The sequence below is a fragment of the Cupressus sempervirens genome, chromosome 7, assembly GCF_028749045.1.
Source record: "Cupressus sempervirens isolate cs-2001-9-10 chromosome 7, ASM2874904v1, whole genome shotgun sequence".
NCBI classification, from domain to species: domain Eukaryota; kingdom Viridiplantae; phylum Streptophyta; class Pinopsida; order Cupressales; family Cupressaceae; genus Cupressus; species Cupressus sempervirens.
Window position 1 is genome coordinate 393,092,168 of NC_143124.1, and position 14,644 is coordinate 393,106,811.

A 14,644-nucleotide genomic window follows, 5' to 3' on the forward strand; every position below is an offset into this window, starting at 1 on the left:
CCTCCCTCAAAGTATGAGAGAAACAAGTAGCTTGAAAAGAATCAATTAAATCCCAACATTGTTGAAGGATATAGGCTAGTTTCCAGGTATGAGAAGATCGTGAGAGACAAGAGTTTATAATTACCTGAGAATCACCTTCAATATGGATGGTGGAAACATTACATCTCTTTGCCAAAATTAGACCTGCCAATAGGGCTTGAGCTTCTGCAAGGTTGCTAATACCAACTGGTAAAACATCTACTTTGATTGCAACTACTTCACCTTGCCAATTTCTAAAACAAGCACCCAATCCTGACTTACTAGGGTTCCCACGAGAGCAACCATCAAAATTTAACTTTAGAAAATTTCTAGAGGGGGGAGACCACTTTACATGAAGTTGATCAGATTGATGATTAGAATTCCAGTTTGCAGAGAAACTTGGAGGTAACTTAATTTGTTTCCACTATTTTAGAAGATGATAATCCCAAGCACATACTGAAATATTATTCATACAATTGAATATATTTGCATTTACTCTTTCTGAAATTGCATTCTTAATCCCATCTAGAACACATTCTAGGTTTGATTTTTCATTATGAAAAATGATCTTGTTACGTTCCCACCAGATGGCCCACACTACAGTAGTTGGGATGCACTTCCAAATACTAGCAAATAGAGATCTTGAGAATAGAACTGGCCAAGATTGAAATAGGTCCCAAAGACTATTTGGTAGAGGCAAAGACATTTGAAGCTTGTTCAACACAAAAACCCAACATTGATAAGCAAAGGGACATTGGAGAAGGAGGTGATTTGTAGATTCTAGCTCCTTGCTACATAATTTGCAAATAAAAGATTCAACAATACCTAGCTTGGACAACCATTCACTGGTGAGTATTCTTTTTCTAAGGCTAAGCCAAGCAAAACATCTAGCCTTGGGCAACACAATGGAGTTCCAACAAAAGGAAAAGGCTCTACACTTCCTGCTTGAATTATATGTTTGTCGTAGACCATAATAACCTTCCTTGATTGAATAATCACCACCTTTGGTTGGGGCCCATATAACTATATCTTCCCTATTAGAAAGAAAAACAATTCTTTCAGCAAGAGAGTCCCTCAAGGAAAGGAGACTTGGTTGACTAAGAAGATATGTTGGAGGTTCTTTCTAGAGAACCCTTCTTGAATGAATTTCAATAGCCAAAACATAGTCCCAAAAAGAGGAGCCCCACTCAGCTTTTAGGACTTGGTGTGCTTTATCCAACTTTTCTAGTCTACATAGAGGGGGAAATCCTTTCCATGAGTCTTCCCAAAACTTTACTTTCTCTCCACTGTGAATTTCCCAAGAAACATAATTACAAACAATATCCTTTGAAGACATCATAAAATTCCATATGGCAGAACCTAAAGGAGGATTAGACATAGTAAAAATTCTAGTAGGACTTGGAGAATCTAAATATTTTTCTTGCATGATTGAACACCATTTTGCATGAGGTTTTGTATATATTAATGACAATGTTAAAACAATAATCTTTTGCAAAATATTTATTTAAATAAATAATTTTATAACAAATTCTTTTTGTTCTTTGAAATAAATACAAAGAAATAAAATAAAATAAAGAGTAAATCTATATATGAATTCAATATTTTTGATTCATTGCTTCCAAATAACAAAATAACCACCTCCTACAATAGATCAAAGATTAAATTTAATGATTTCATTGAAACAATATTTAACACAAAATTGTATTAAAAGTAAAATTAAAGAAATTACACAATTGAAACACTTCCAATCAGCATAATTAAATATATTTTTGACAAACAAATGTATACATGTTTTGTAATAAATAGATGTAGGTTACAAATGATAGCGACTACTAATATGTAGCTAAAGGAATAAGACATTATCCAATTCTGAACACAAATTCTGAACACAAATTGAGTGCAAGAGAGTTTCATTTCACATAATAATAAGCAATTTTACATTCACAAAGATGGTTAACAAACTAAAATTGTAATACATGTTCTTTAAAACTGATTAATTAACCAAATCCAATAGCAATAAGAAGCACTCCACTAACCTATAAATAATATTACAACAGAGTTTCCACAACTACATTGTCAAATTTAATTGTAGCCTCAATACCAGGGCATATTAGTAATTCTGGTCAATACAAAACATGACTGTGGGCTGACTTTCAGCCTGTTGTACCCTGAGTTCAGCCCCCCTCTTTTGACTGCGTTCTAATACAACCAAATAACACTTCACGCCTTGGGACCACGAGACACCGATTCAGTCGAAAATGGAGTACCTAATGGCAGAGGGCATAAGCTTTATGAAGAGGAAATTTCGGGATGAGGGGGAACTTTAATCTCCACCGTTCCTTCAAGCATCTGAACTACTCTTTTCATCGATGGCCTCAGAGAGGAATCTTCTTGAATGCACCAAAGCCCCACCAACACCATTCTTTCCAACCGAGTTGAATCAACACCTCTGCACTCCTGTTGCTCCACCAGCTTTAAAAGTTGACCGTGTTTGAAGCAATCGTAGACCCAATCACACAAAATCATTTCATTTTCGGGCACATGTAACTCGAACATTTTCCTGCAACAGACAATCTCCAAGAGCACCACTCCAAAGCTATACACGTCCACTTTCACAGTAACTGCCATACTCTTCTGCCATTCTGGAGCAATGTAGCCGACGGTGCCCCGGGCCACAGTAAACGTTCTTGTCTGTTCTACTCCAATTAATTTGGATATCCCAAAGTCGGCGATCTTAGCGCGGTAGTTTTCATCGAGGAGGATGTTCTGAGGCTTTATATCACAATGGATTATAGGTGTTTTGCACTCTTCATGCAAGTAGAGGATTCCCCTTGCAGTTCCCAAAACAATCTCAACTCGCACCTCCCAACCGAGATCTCTTGAACCCTTAAATAAAAACTTGTCCAGAGACCCATTGGGCATGTACTCGTATATCAGAAGCCTGTGAGAGCCTTCCGTGCAGAAACCATAGAGCTCAACAAGATTCTTGTGATGGCTTGCGCCGATGATACCCATCTCTGTTCTGAACTCATTATCTCCGTCTTCGACATCTTGTCCTCCTTCCTTCACCAGATCGTCAAGCTTCTTCACGGCGATTTCCCGTCCGTCGGATAAGACGCCCTTGTACACCTTCCCGAAAGCGCCACTCCCTATTTCTTTCTTGAACCCTCCAGTCGCAGCGTTGATCTCTTGATAACTAAAAGTCCTCAGCCCCGCTGGATTAGCATCATCATAGTTTTGCGTGGCTCTCAGCTTGGGTCGCAATGTATACAACCAAATAAGTAACAATATCCCTGCAAAGACGAAGGAGCAACCCACAAGGCTTACGCCTATGACTGTCAGCGCCTTGCCCTTGTCTTTTCTTTCCTTTGGCGGGTTGGGCAAAACTGGTTTGGTGCGGGCTCCACTGTAGACTTTTATAAAAGAAGTTCGCCAGTCGCTTGGCAAGCTGAATCTGAGAGGCATCGCCTTCAACCAACAAGTCTCTGTCCCGTTAACAGGGCCGTAGACAACCACTTTGCAATAGCAGTCGTCGATGCAAGCCTGACGGCACGCACTTTCATTCGTTGGTGACAACCGCAAGTAATGAGTTCCAGGAAATTCTATGCCCGCAAGCCTCTCCATTTCTGCGCCACTTGCACTGCAGCTTTGTAGCTGCGATGCGTTCTGAACGCATCCCTTTGAATGGTTTCCCTTATCGAAAAACTCGAATCCCGGCAGACAAGTGCAAACGACTGAAGAACCAGAAGCTGTACAGATTCCATTGAACCCACACACCCCAATATCACGATTCACATCTGCAGGTTTACATGGGCTGTCCTGCTGCGGTGTTACAACGCTGATGACCACTATGATCAGATAAGCAACACGGAGGAGGATGCTCATTAAAGCCCTAGCCATTTAGAGGTGAGATCTCTAGTTTGTGCGATGAAATCAAATTATAGATGTAACTATTTAACGGGTGCAGAGTTGTTTTGGACGGAAGGAAATTTCCGTGCAGCCTAGGGCTTGCCGTGGAAGAGAGAGACATTGACGTTGCCGGGACGTACATCGTAAACCAGGAATTCTGACCGGGAAATTGTGGGCCTTGCCGTGGAAGAGGGAGTCGTTACTCCTCTGTAGCATTCCCGTGACTCGAGGATTGCAAGCGCGTCCTAAAAGCAACCAGCTTGACTCGAGGATTTACATGATTTAATTTGCAGGATTTCCCGTTCTGCTTGGCAATTTTTCAATCAGTTTAGTGAGTTATTTTGACTAAGTGTGATGTTCCATCCAAAATGCAGATCTCATTGAGAATATATTTCTTGCATTGAAAAGTATTCACGCAATTTCATCCTTTGTCAAAAAAAACGAAGTCGTTATAGTTTTAGAACCTTCCGATGTGGGTTTTTGGAAGTTATGCCAAAAGACAATAAAATGGCTTGTGGATTGCATATGATCTCTCTCCTTGACATTTGGTACAATATATTTTTCATGAATTTTTAAATTCATATTGTTATATCTCTTGTCACAAAGGTTTCAATGATTAAAGATGGTGATCAAGCATGATAAAAATCATATTCTTTAGAAACTTTGAAGGAGTTGCATTTAAAGATCTTGGCATTCTTAAGTATACTCGGTTAAAATGCTAAGTCATATGTTGAGATGAAGATCTCTCTAAAGTATTAATGATACAAGGTTAATTAATCATATCATGAACTATCTTGAAGTGGCAAATTGTTATGGTTATATGCATATAATGTTTTTGAAGTATAAGATAGCAACCAATAAAGATAGGGGGCTGACCCCAAGTAACCAAAAAGCTAAAGAATTAGTCGGAGGTAACCTCTCGGTTATCTACCCTATGCCATCTTTAAAATTCAAAAAACAAAATATGTCCATAGCATGATTGATGGTACTATCAGTCCTTAATCTAATATGCATAATAGATTGTAAAATAGACCAACAACTCCTAAACACAACGTTGCTATTAATCAATATAAACATAAAAACTAAAACTCTGCGGGGTACCAAGTTCATAGCAATGAGCATAAAAACCACACAAAAAAAAAACACCATAACCAGGGCTAGTTGCCCTCTTCTTGCTCTTGCTTGTCCTCCTTTTCCTCAAGAGCATCTTTGTTCGCATCCTCCTCCTCCACCTTAATTGATTTGTCCAGGATGGTCTTTAGCTAGTCCTCTGCCAAAAACCCATAGATGGATCGGGTGGTTTTAGTAGCTTTGCCGAGGTCCTTCTCCTCCTTATTAACTTGGAATTAGTATAAGGTTGTGGACACGGAGTGCATGACCTTGGTGGAAAACTCCACCAAAGTTTTGAATCTCTAGTAGATACTAGTTTGATTGTTAGCTAGGTCCTTCATAGATTGCTCTAGCCTTTTCACTTTGGCCTTACTATGGTCGTGCTTCCCTTTCTTCCTAGTATCTTTGTTGGTTTCTTTCCTAGGGGAAGTGATATCCTCCCTCCAACTTCTAGCTGGGTTAGCCTCCAAGGCTTCAAAGATATGGGAAGGGCTAAGAGGGTTGGAGACAGGCTTGTTGTCATGAGGCAATCTCTTCTTTCTCGCAGGTTTGACATCACTGTCAGAAGACTTAGAGGTGGAATCATTCTTGGGGGGGAACTTAAATTTGTCTAACAAGAGACTTTTACTGGTTCTCTTGGTGCTTTGTGTGTCCTTCCTAGTATCCGAATATGACTCTATGAGGTTGATTTTAACCTTAGGGTCCATTTTGACTTCCGGGGTAGGGGTTTTCTTGAACTTCTTGTGGCTAGGGCTAGGGCCTAGGTCTAAGGAGACTTGGGGGGTGATAGAGGCCAAATGATTAGCCAAAAGAGGTGGGTTTTGGGCTAGGTGCTGGATATACAGTTTGTTCATAATCTCGTAATGGATATAAGGTAGAAAGTTTTACACTCTTCATGTTTCCTCCTAGCCTTATAAATACAATTTTTCATTGAATGCAATAACAAAAATAGGAAGGAAATGTGGTCAAGATTCTTGAAGTGATTCAAAATAGGGAAGTGGTAATAATAGATTACTTGAAAGTGGTCCTCCAAGGTGATGTACAACATAAACATATAGCAGATGGTGTCACAAGGCTTAGGGAGGGCTTCCCATGAAAACTCTCTACATATTCGCGTTGTTTCCTCTTGGAGTTTGAAAATTTTCCACAAACTAACTTCCTCACTAACCTTAGCCTACCTCCACCATTTCTTTCCTTCCATAGTAAATTCTTCGACCTCACAATGGTTTCTTTGGAGATCTCAAGTCTCATCCCATTAACAGTCACCTTTCTATCCTTCCAAGTCTGGAAGTACTACATTGAGATAAACTTGTTCTGCTTCACCATACCCTCCATATAAAATAAGAGGCCACCTTCCTACAAGTAGACCATCGCTGCCTCACTGCTATGGATACCTTCCTCTACACCCACCGGTTCAATGTGATCACTAACATCCATACCTTCTCCTAGTTTGACCACCAATTCTTCAGATGACATAGCCTTGTTGCAAGTTTGGCAGTTATCAAATATAAAATAAAAGACCTCAAAGAAAAAAATGAAAAGGCATTGCATACTCATCATAACTTCACAAGGTTTCTTGAAAAACTAAAATTCACCCTTTTGCAGCACGTGTGAGTGATCTCTTTCCATCTGTAAATGGTCAAGACCAGTTGTAGTTTCTGCGAGAAGTCAACAACTTATCATTTTGATTATTAGTAGGCTATTCTCTATATCTTGCTAAATCCCCCCTCTATGTCCTTTTTCAATAGTAATCAATACTCACAGTAGTCAAAATATTAATGCATGTCATCATACAATCTTTCTAAACAAGCCCTTTATGGAGCACCTTGTCCTCATGCACATGCAAAAAAATGAAAGCTTGCCACTTGTTTTGATTATTCATATGACATTATTGAAAGTATGCTCCCTTTCCATCACCACTTGCATTGATGATGGTAACAATCTGATGTCCTCCCATTCCACTAATCTAATGACACCATGGCCAAATTTGGCCAACTCATTTGCCACGCCATTCCCTTCCCGATATATGTGTGCCACTTGGATTCAAATACAACGTTACAACCTCTTCTCGAAGACTATCACATGACTAAGGTGGACCGTATTGTTATGATGTGTAAGTGATGAGATTTAGTTTTTATTTGTTTAGAATCTAGATACATTATTTGAATTGCTATTAGATTCTTTAATAGGACCCATTTTTTTAATCTTATCTTAGATTTTTTACTATGCTAATTCTTCATTTGTAGGTCACCAAAGAAGAGGGCTAATAAAGTTGATGCACAAGTTTGTTCAAGTGACATATGATGAGGTTGTTGCATTAATTGGTCACATTCCTAATATTGACACACAACTGAATTGGGACAAACTATTCCTCACAAGTTTACACCAGCAATCATATTTTAATGGAGATGTATATTAGAAGATTCAACACAATGGTGATGCATCTGGGTCATAGCTTTCATGAAGAGTTTGACATTTCTTCCCCTTCCTCTGTTTGCATTTCCTCTACCACCTTCTTGTCTCTCTTTCTTCCTATTGACCATATCTTATGCACTTATAGCCAATTGGAAACTATCTATAAGCGTCTTAGGAAAAATCAAGGTAATCCCATTTTGCAAGTTTTATATGAGCCCATTAAGATACCTTGCAACATTTTCATCTTTATGCTCTAATCCACCTCTTATGCTCAACTTGTGAAATTCCTCTATGTAGGTCATCAAAACCATCTCCTTTTCTTTCAAGTTATTCCTTATCCATTATTTTTGGATTGTATTATTTGATGGAAGAGGCACATCCTTCACCATTTGGTCATGTTTGTTCCACCCTTACAAAACCTCTTTTCCATTACACTACTCCACCATGTCAATGTTGTCCCTCTTAGCTATGTTTTGTATAGCTTTACCTTATTTTACTTCACTTATATCTCCATAATTATAATAGTTCTCTTGGGAATCTATCAACCGCAAACCCTCTTCACTATCTATCTTGCCATGATAGATATGGAAATCAATTATTGTCTTTCTTCTACCACATTGAAATATCTTCAACAACCTTATCATCCTTCTTTCTTCAAGATCTAAGTCCCCTCCATCATCTCCATGAGGATTCTCAAGTGCTTAAGCATCACTTTCTTGTTCTTCATGCACATCCCTCATAGGAATCCTTTCCAAAGCTTCCAAGATTTCCAAGATGGTTTCATTTTACTTGTTTACTTGTCTCAGTTCTCTTTACCTTATTGCATCTTAGTCTCTTTGTTTCCTCAACTCAAGCTATCCATTATTTTAGTAGCTTATATCAGCTCTTGTATCTACATCTATATTTATTTTTCGAAGGCATCTTCTCAATATAACAATCTACAACACAAGTAACTAATTTTACACCCCTCAATAGATCTCCTAGATTTGAAACCAATGATTTGAGGAGTCAAACTAGATCCCCAAGAAGTAATAAACATTCAGAAAATGACTTGTTTCAAGAATAGATTCAAACCATTCATCTAAATACCTACCCTTCTCCACAAGGGTCCCTCCAAATGTTCAAATTGGGTTACCAAATTTATTGGCTTGTCCCAACTCTCTTCAAATATCTCAATTAGGTTGTTCCAATAGTCTAAATGCATATATTTAATAGGTTTATTCAAAACCCCTTACTTGGACATTATCTAGGCTTGATCTTAGTATCGCTATGAATCAGGTAATTCCTTATTTTCACCAATTTCTCCCAAACCCCATACAAGTAAATTATAGTTACAAATGTTACTATTGGAGTATGACAACATATAGAAATCTAATTTGTAGTTCCTTTGGACCAACTATTTGATCCAACACTATGGATTCAACAAAATATGTCTAATTACCCTTCACTTACAAAGAAACTCTCAATATTTCTAACCCAAGGCCCTGTACGGGCTATGGTAATATTCTATCATGATCTAAAAGAACATATTTTCACACCCATCTACCTAGCCATGGGAATTCAATAGGCTAACTACCAAACCCTCAGTCTTATGCTAGTAGTCAAGAACTTCTTCTTCCTACTATTGACTTCTACCCATTGGCTTTAAGCTTTGTTGGTGCAAGAGCACCTAGGAAATATGCCAAGTTTCCTAAATCATTTTTGGCTTGTAGTGGTCTTGGCCAGACCACATGAATAAGGGCTATGTGATAAAGCCCCAAGTGTGTGATTTGTGTTTGTAAATAGGTTTTTGTTGTGTTTGAGTTCCCAAGTTGCTTCTATGTTGGTAAAATTGCTTAAATTGCTTGTTAGAGCCTAGAATGGTCAAACATTGACCAAGACCCCAGGGGGATGGGAAAGATGGAAAAAATGTTAAAAGTTGTAATTACATGGAAATAGGTTCATTTAACCATGTTTGAGGTCATGGAGCCACTAAATGCACAATAGTGCAAAAGTTGCACTTGGCAACTTTGCAAGTTTGCAAAGTTGCTTGACAACATTAACAAAAAGTGCTAAAACTTTATAAGGGCTTCAAGAATCAGTTGGAAACCTATGAGATCTATTGATTCACATGGGTAAGAGGTATTTAAGACCAATCCAAGTTATTTTTAGGGTTGGCACATGCTTTTTTACTAATTTTGGCATTGGAATGAAGAGCAAACTAAGCATTTTGATGACAATTTTCTGATTTCACCCTTCATCCACACCTTTAATGGATTGATAGGGTTGTTGTTTTCATGTGGTTTGATAGTGTATGGAATGTATATGCTTTAGTAAAGATTAGGAGTTGTTTTTATTAGTTTCTTTACTAGTTTGAAAAATCTTTTTAAGGTTGCCAGTTTGCTGGTCTGTACAAAGCAATCAGCAAAGAAACCTCTATAACTTGAATTCCAATGGTGGAACCATGATGGCCTTTTGGAATCAAGTAATAGAGTGTATAAAAAATATAAATACGTATTTTGGTCTTATTTTGTAGAGGTTTTTTTTTTTTTTTTCCAAGAGGCCCTATGTGAGTTTGCATACCTGGCTAGGCAATCAAATCAACAAATAAGTGTTTGAAAGGAGCATAGAATGGGGTGTTGGTGGTGTAGGGGTGTTGGTGTTTAAATACCCTCCTTTCTAGCCCCATTACCCTAGGGATTTCTAGAAATCTTACTTTGCAACGTCTCTAGAATCCCAAAATGGTTCAAACACCTTCACTTTGGTTATATTAGATGACTTCCAATGTAAAATGAAACTCTTGTTTAGAGAAAACACTAAATCCACCTTTGGAGCAATCAATTTTGACTACCCAAACTTGTCTCCCACACATGGAAATGAGGTTTTAAATTCATTTAGTCTCTCAAAACCAAATGAAACCTCCCTTTGGACCCTTTACATGACTTGATTAAGCCCATTTTGGCTTATATTGCCAATGTTGGCAATTTTACAAAATATTGCACTTTTAGTGCCTTTTACATCTTTTAGAGGCTTTGATAGCCTTATTAGATTATTTAATACCTTTATAGGTCTTTTCTATCCACCCCTAACCTAGGATCTATCCTGATGCAGAGGATAGGGTGATGGACCCAAGTAACAACCCAAAATGAGCAAATTTGTAACAATGCGCCAAGTGACCCTTCTAGGTCCTGATGGGAAAATCCTACAAATAGTCAACTCTAAGATGTTTTTAGGCTTTAATAGGTTTTTTCTACCCTATCTAGCATGTTCCCATCAACACCTTTTAGTTTCCATACCCTCCAAGCCAAAATGCATAATTCACCCAAATGTTGTCAATGCAAAAATTGCAAAGTTGCATTAGCAAATTTTAGGAAATAACCATAAAACTATCTATATTCCTATATTCCATTGAGGTTTTACTATTTCTGAACCTTTTCTAAGTCATAGAATTGGAATCAAGTGAAAAATGTAAAAATTGCACTTTTTGTGCAAAGTTGCATTGTTGAAAGTTGTAAAAGTCTCTCAAATTTGCAACTTAGTGGAAAAAAGGTAGTGGGATCGAACTGTCTACTCTGTTAGCTCTAGGTGGCTGAGTAAACCCTATCCTCAACCTCATCCTATCCATTTCAGTGCTTGAACATTCTCGGGCACGCCGAACCAGAATGTCCCCAAGGGTCACTAAATGCCAGAGGGCTACGATCTTTGACAGGGCATATCTTAGAGCTTTTGCAAGGTATGGATGTGATTCTAGTTCCTACAGGACCATGTTGTAGAGACCTACAATAACCTCTCTCACTTTTTGAATATCACATTCTGTTTTCATTTTACAACACCATCTCGGGTGATGTTGAAACTTGTAGTGTTGGCTAGTTCAAAGTTGCCAACTGCCAAATCTCTCTCACCTTTCGTCATGGGATCAAACTGTCTACTCTGTTAGCTCTGGGTGGTCGGGCAAACCCTATCCTCAACCTCCTCCTATCCACTTCAGTGCTCGAACATTCTCGAGCACATTGAACTAGAATGTCCCTAAGGGTCACTAAATGCCACATGGCTGCGATCTTTTACGGGGCATATCCCGGAGCTTGTGTGAGGTATGTATATGATTCTAGTTCTTATAGGACCATGTTGTAGAGACCTATAATAACCTCTCTCACTTTTTGGAGATCACATTTTTTTTTCATTTTACAATGCCATCTCGAGAGATGCTGAAACTTGCAGTGTTGGCTAGTACAAAGTTGCCAACTGTCAAATCTCTCTCACCTTTCATTGTGGGATCGAACTGTCTACTCTATTAGCTCTGGATGGCTGGGTAAACCCTATCCTCAACCTCATCCTATCCCCTTCAGTGCTCGAACATTCTTGGGCATGCCGAACCAGAATGTCCCCAAGGGTCACTAAATCCAATAGGGCTGCAATCTTTGACGGGGCATATCTCAAAGCTCGTGTGAGGTATGGATGCGATTTTAGTTCCTACATGACTGTGTTGTAGAGACCTACAATAACCTCTCTCACTTTTTGGAGATCACATTCTGTTTTCATTTTACAATGCCATCTTGGGTGATGTTGAAACTTGCAGTGTTGGCTAGTACAAAGTTGCCAACTACCAAATCTCTCTCACCTTTTGTTGTGGGATCGAACTGTCTACTCCGTTAGCTCCAAGTGGTCGAGTAAACCCTATCCTCAACCTCATTCTATCCCCTTCAGTGCTCGAACATTCTCGGGCATGCCTAACCAGAATCTCCCCAGGGGTCACTAAATCCCATAGGGCTGCGATCTTTGACGGGGCATATCTTAGAGCTCGTGTGAGGTATGGATGTGATTCTAGTTCCTATAGGACCATGTTGTAGAGACCTACAATAAGCTATCTCACTTTTTGGAGATCACATTCCATTTTCATTTTACAATGTCATCTCGGGTGATGCTGAAACTTGTAGTGTTGGCTAATACAAAGTTGCCAACTACCAAATGTTTCTCACCTTTCATCATGGGATCTAATTGTCTACTCCATTAGCTCTGGGTGGCTGGGTAAACCCTATCTTCAACCTCATCTTTTCCCCTTCAGCGCTCAAACATTCTCGAGCACGCCAAACCAAAATGTCCCCAAGGGTCACTAAATCCCATAGGGTTGCGATCTTTGATGGGGCATATCTTGGAGCTCGTACGAGGTATGGATGTGATTCTAGTTCCTATAGGACCGTGTTATAGAGACCTACAATAACCTCTCTCACTTTTTGGAGATCACATTCTGTTTTCATTTTACAATGCCATGTCGGGTGATGTTGAAACTTGTAGTGTTGGCTAGTACAAAGTTGCCAACTGCCAAATCTCTCTCACCTTTGATCGTGGGATCAAATTGTCTGCTCCATTAGCTTCGGGTGGATGGGTAAACCCTATCCCCAACCTCATCCTATTCCTATGTGACAATGGATAATCAATATTGACTAACTTTAAAGATGTTAAGAAAAGGGAAAATTTAGTTAACAACATTGGAAATTTAGTTTAATACATTGATAAATTGTTAATGAAGATAAAATATTGAATGGACTTATATCAAAGGTAGTGATGTAAAAATAGAAGATATGAGACAAAGGGGGATAAATGAACTATTGGCGAATGCTACTCAGGGAGAGAATTGTTATAGTTAAGATATGAGTCAAGCAAAGACATGAAGTAGAGAAGTGTTGCAAAGAGGAGATGAATGGTTTATTAGTTCTATGAGTATTTTCATAAGGGGGAATATATAATAGAAAAAAAGTGGAAACATTATTGTGTTTCATCATAACTTGAAGATGATAAATATTGGTGAATAGAGGAGGTTTGAGGCCATGCACCAATTATCTAGTAATTACTTTGAAAACCAAACCTAGTGTGACCTTATTAGGTCTATGTACTTTACATGGGTTAGGTGCTATAGGAATGGAATTGGGAATCTAGGCTTTGGAGTCTTAAAATAAATTTCCAAAGAGTGTCTGAATCTACCCATAGAATAGTTAGATTTCAACCTAAGAGGAATTTAAGTCCAAAAAATCAGATTAGGAGACCTACAAGGAATTCCATGATAGTCAACATTTTGTACTGTATGACAATTGGAGGGTTAAACCAAGAGTTGATTCTCAATCAGTTCAACATAAGGAAGGTGTCCCAATAGAAACTTGGGGTTGGTGAAGCCATTGGTGAAGAGTTACAATTATTGGCTTGGAATAGGGCTAGTGTCCCTAATAAAAAAGGTGCAAGATCTTGATTGGAGAAATACTCACCTTGGAGGAGTTCACAAATGACCCTATCACTTTAGATAGGCCACAAAAATGATATCCTAAAGGAGTAAGATATTAGGAAGGCCACAAGTTTAGTTTGGTAGATTAGGAAGAAGAAAGTGCTTAAACCTCACTTCTTGCTCAACATCTCTGCATTATTGAGGGGGACATGAAGAGGATAGATGGCTACATAGGTATGGAAAAAATAGAAATACGAAGAGGGGGGAGGGGGGGGGAATAAGAGAGAGTGAGATACAAGGATAACATGAGACAAAACTACCAAATTGCAATGCTTGAATCCTTCATTAGAAAATCGACACCCAAATTTGAATATGAGTCTACAAAACAACATGTTCCTTCCACTTGTCATACTCTTTTATTTCCTTTTAAAGATGCTCTATGATTTTCCATAACATGCATTGTAAATTCGTTAACAAGTATAGCTCCCACTTACAAGTATCTTATGTGTCATCTTAGATTCGTCCCTCTCATGTGAGATATCTCTCTTTCTTATACATCACAACTATTTATTAAACTTTTATTTTTACCTTAATCTAGTTACTATAGAATAATAACAACACATTCCAATCAACCGATGATTATGTTACAATCATTAGTGTATGAAAATACATAAAACTATCAGTGATTATGTTACATTTATGATTTTTAAAATGACTTTTTTTTGCAAATAATCCATCTTTTCTCTACTATCTCTGACATTTTTCAATTGATGATAAAGAATGGTGGTTATGTAGTGAAGCTCAACAAGCTAATTGTGTTTTTTCTTCTTGTCTATATTCTTTTTGTAACAATGATTTTTTCTTCTACACAAACTTTGTGACCAATTGTGATCAAATTTTTTTCTTATTTTTAACATAAATGTTTAGAGAACTTTTGATCTCATCTTGTTGGATAGAGTAATTTCAAACTACTGATTTCTTTAATGGAGTTCCTAATAA

At 38.1% G+C, this 14,644-nt stretch overlaps 1 protein-coding gene across 1 annotated transcript; it reads right to left on the bottom strand.

Moving 5' to 3' along the window:
• Positions 1-1,977: 1,977 nt before the first annotated feature.
• Positions 1,978-4,046, bottom strand: LOC149547172 (G-type lectin S-receptor-like serine/threonine-protein kinase LECRK1). The gene has a single exon (XM_089794704.1). The coding sequence runs from the start codon at positions 3,916-3,918 to the stop codon at positions 2,308-2,310; it is 1,611 nt and encodes a 536-aa protein (XP_089650830.1). The 5' UTR covers positions 3,919-4,046; the 3' UTR covers positions 1,978-2,307.
• Positions 4,047-14,644: the final 10,598 nt, after the last annotated feature.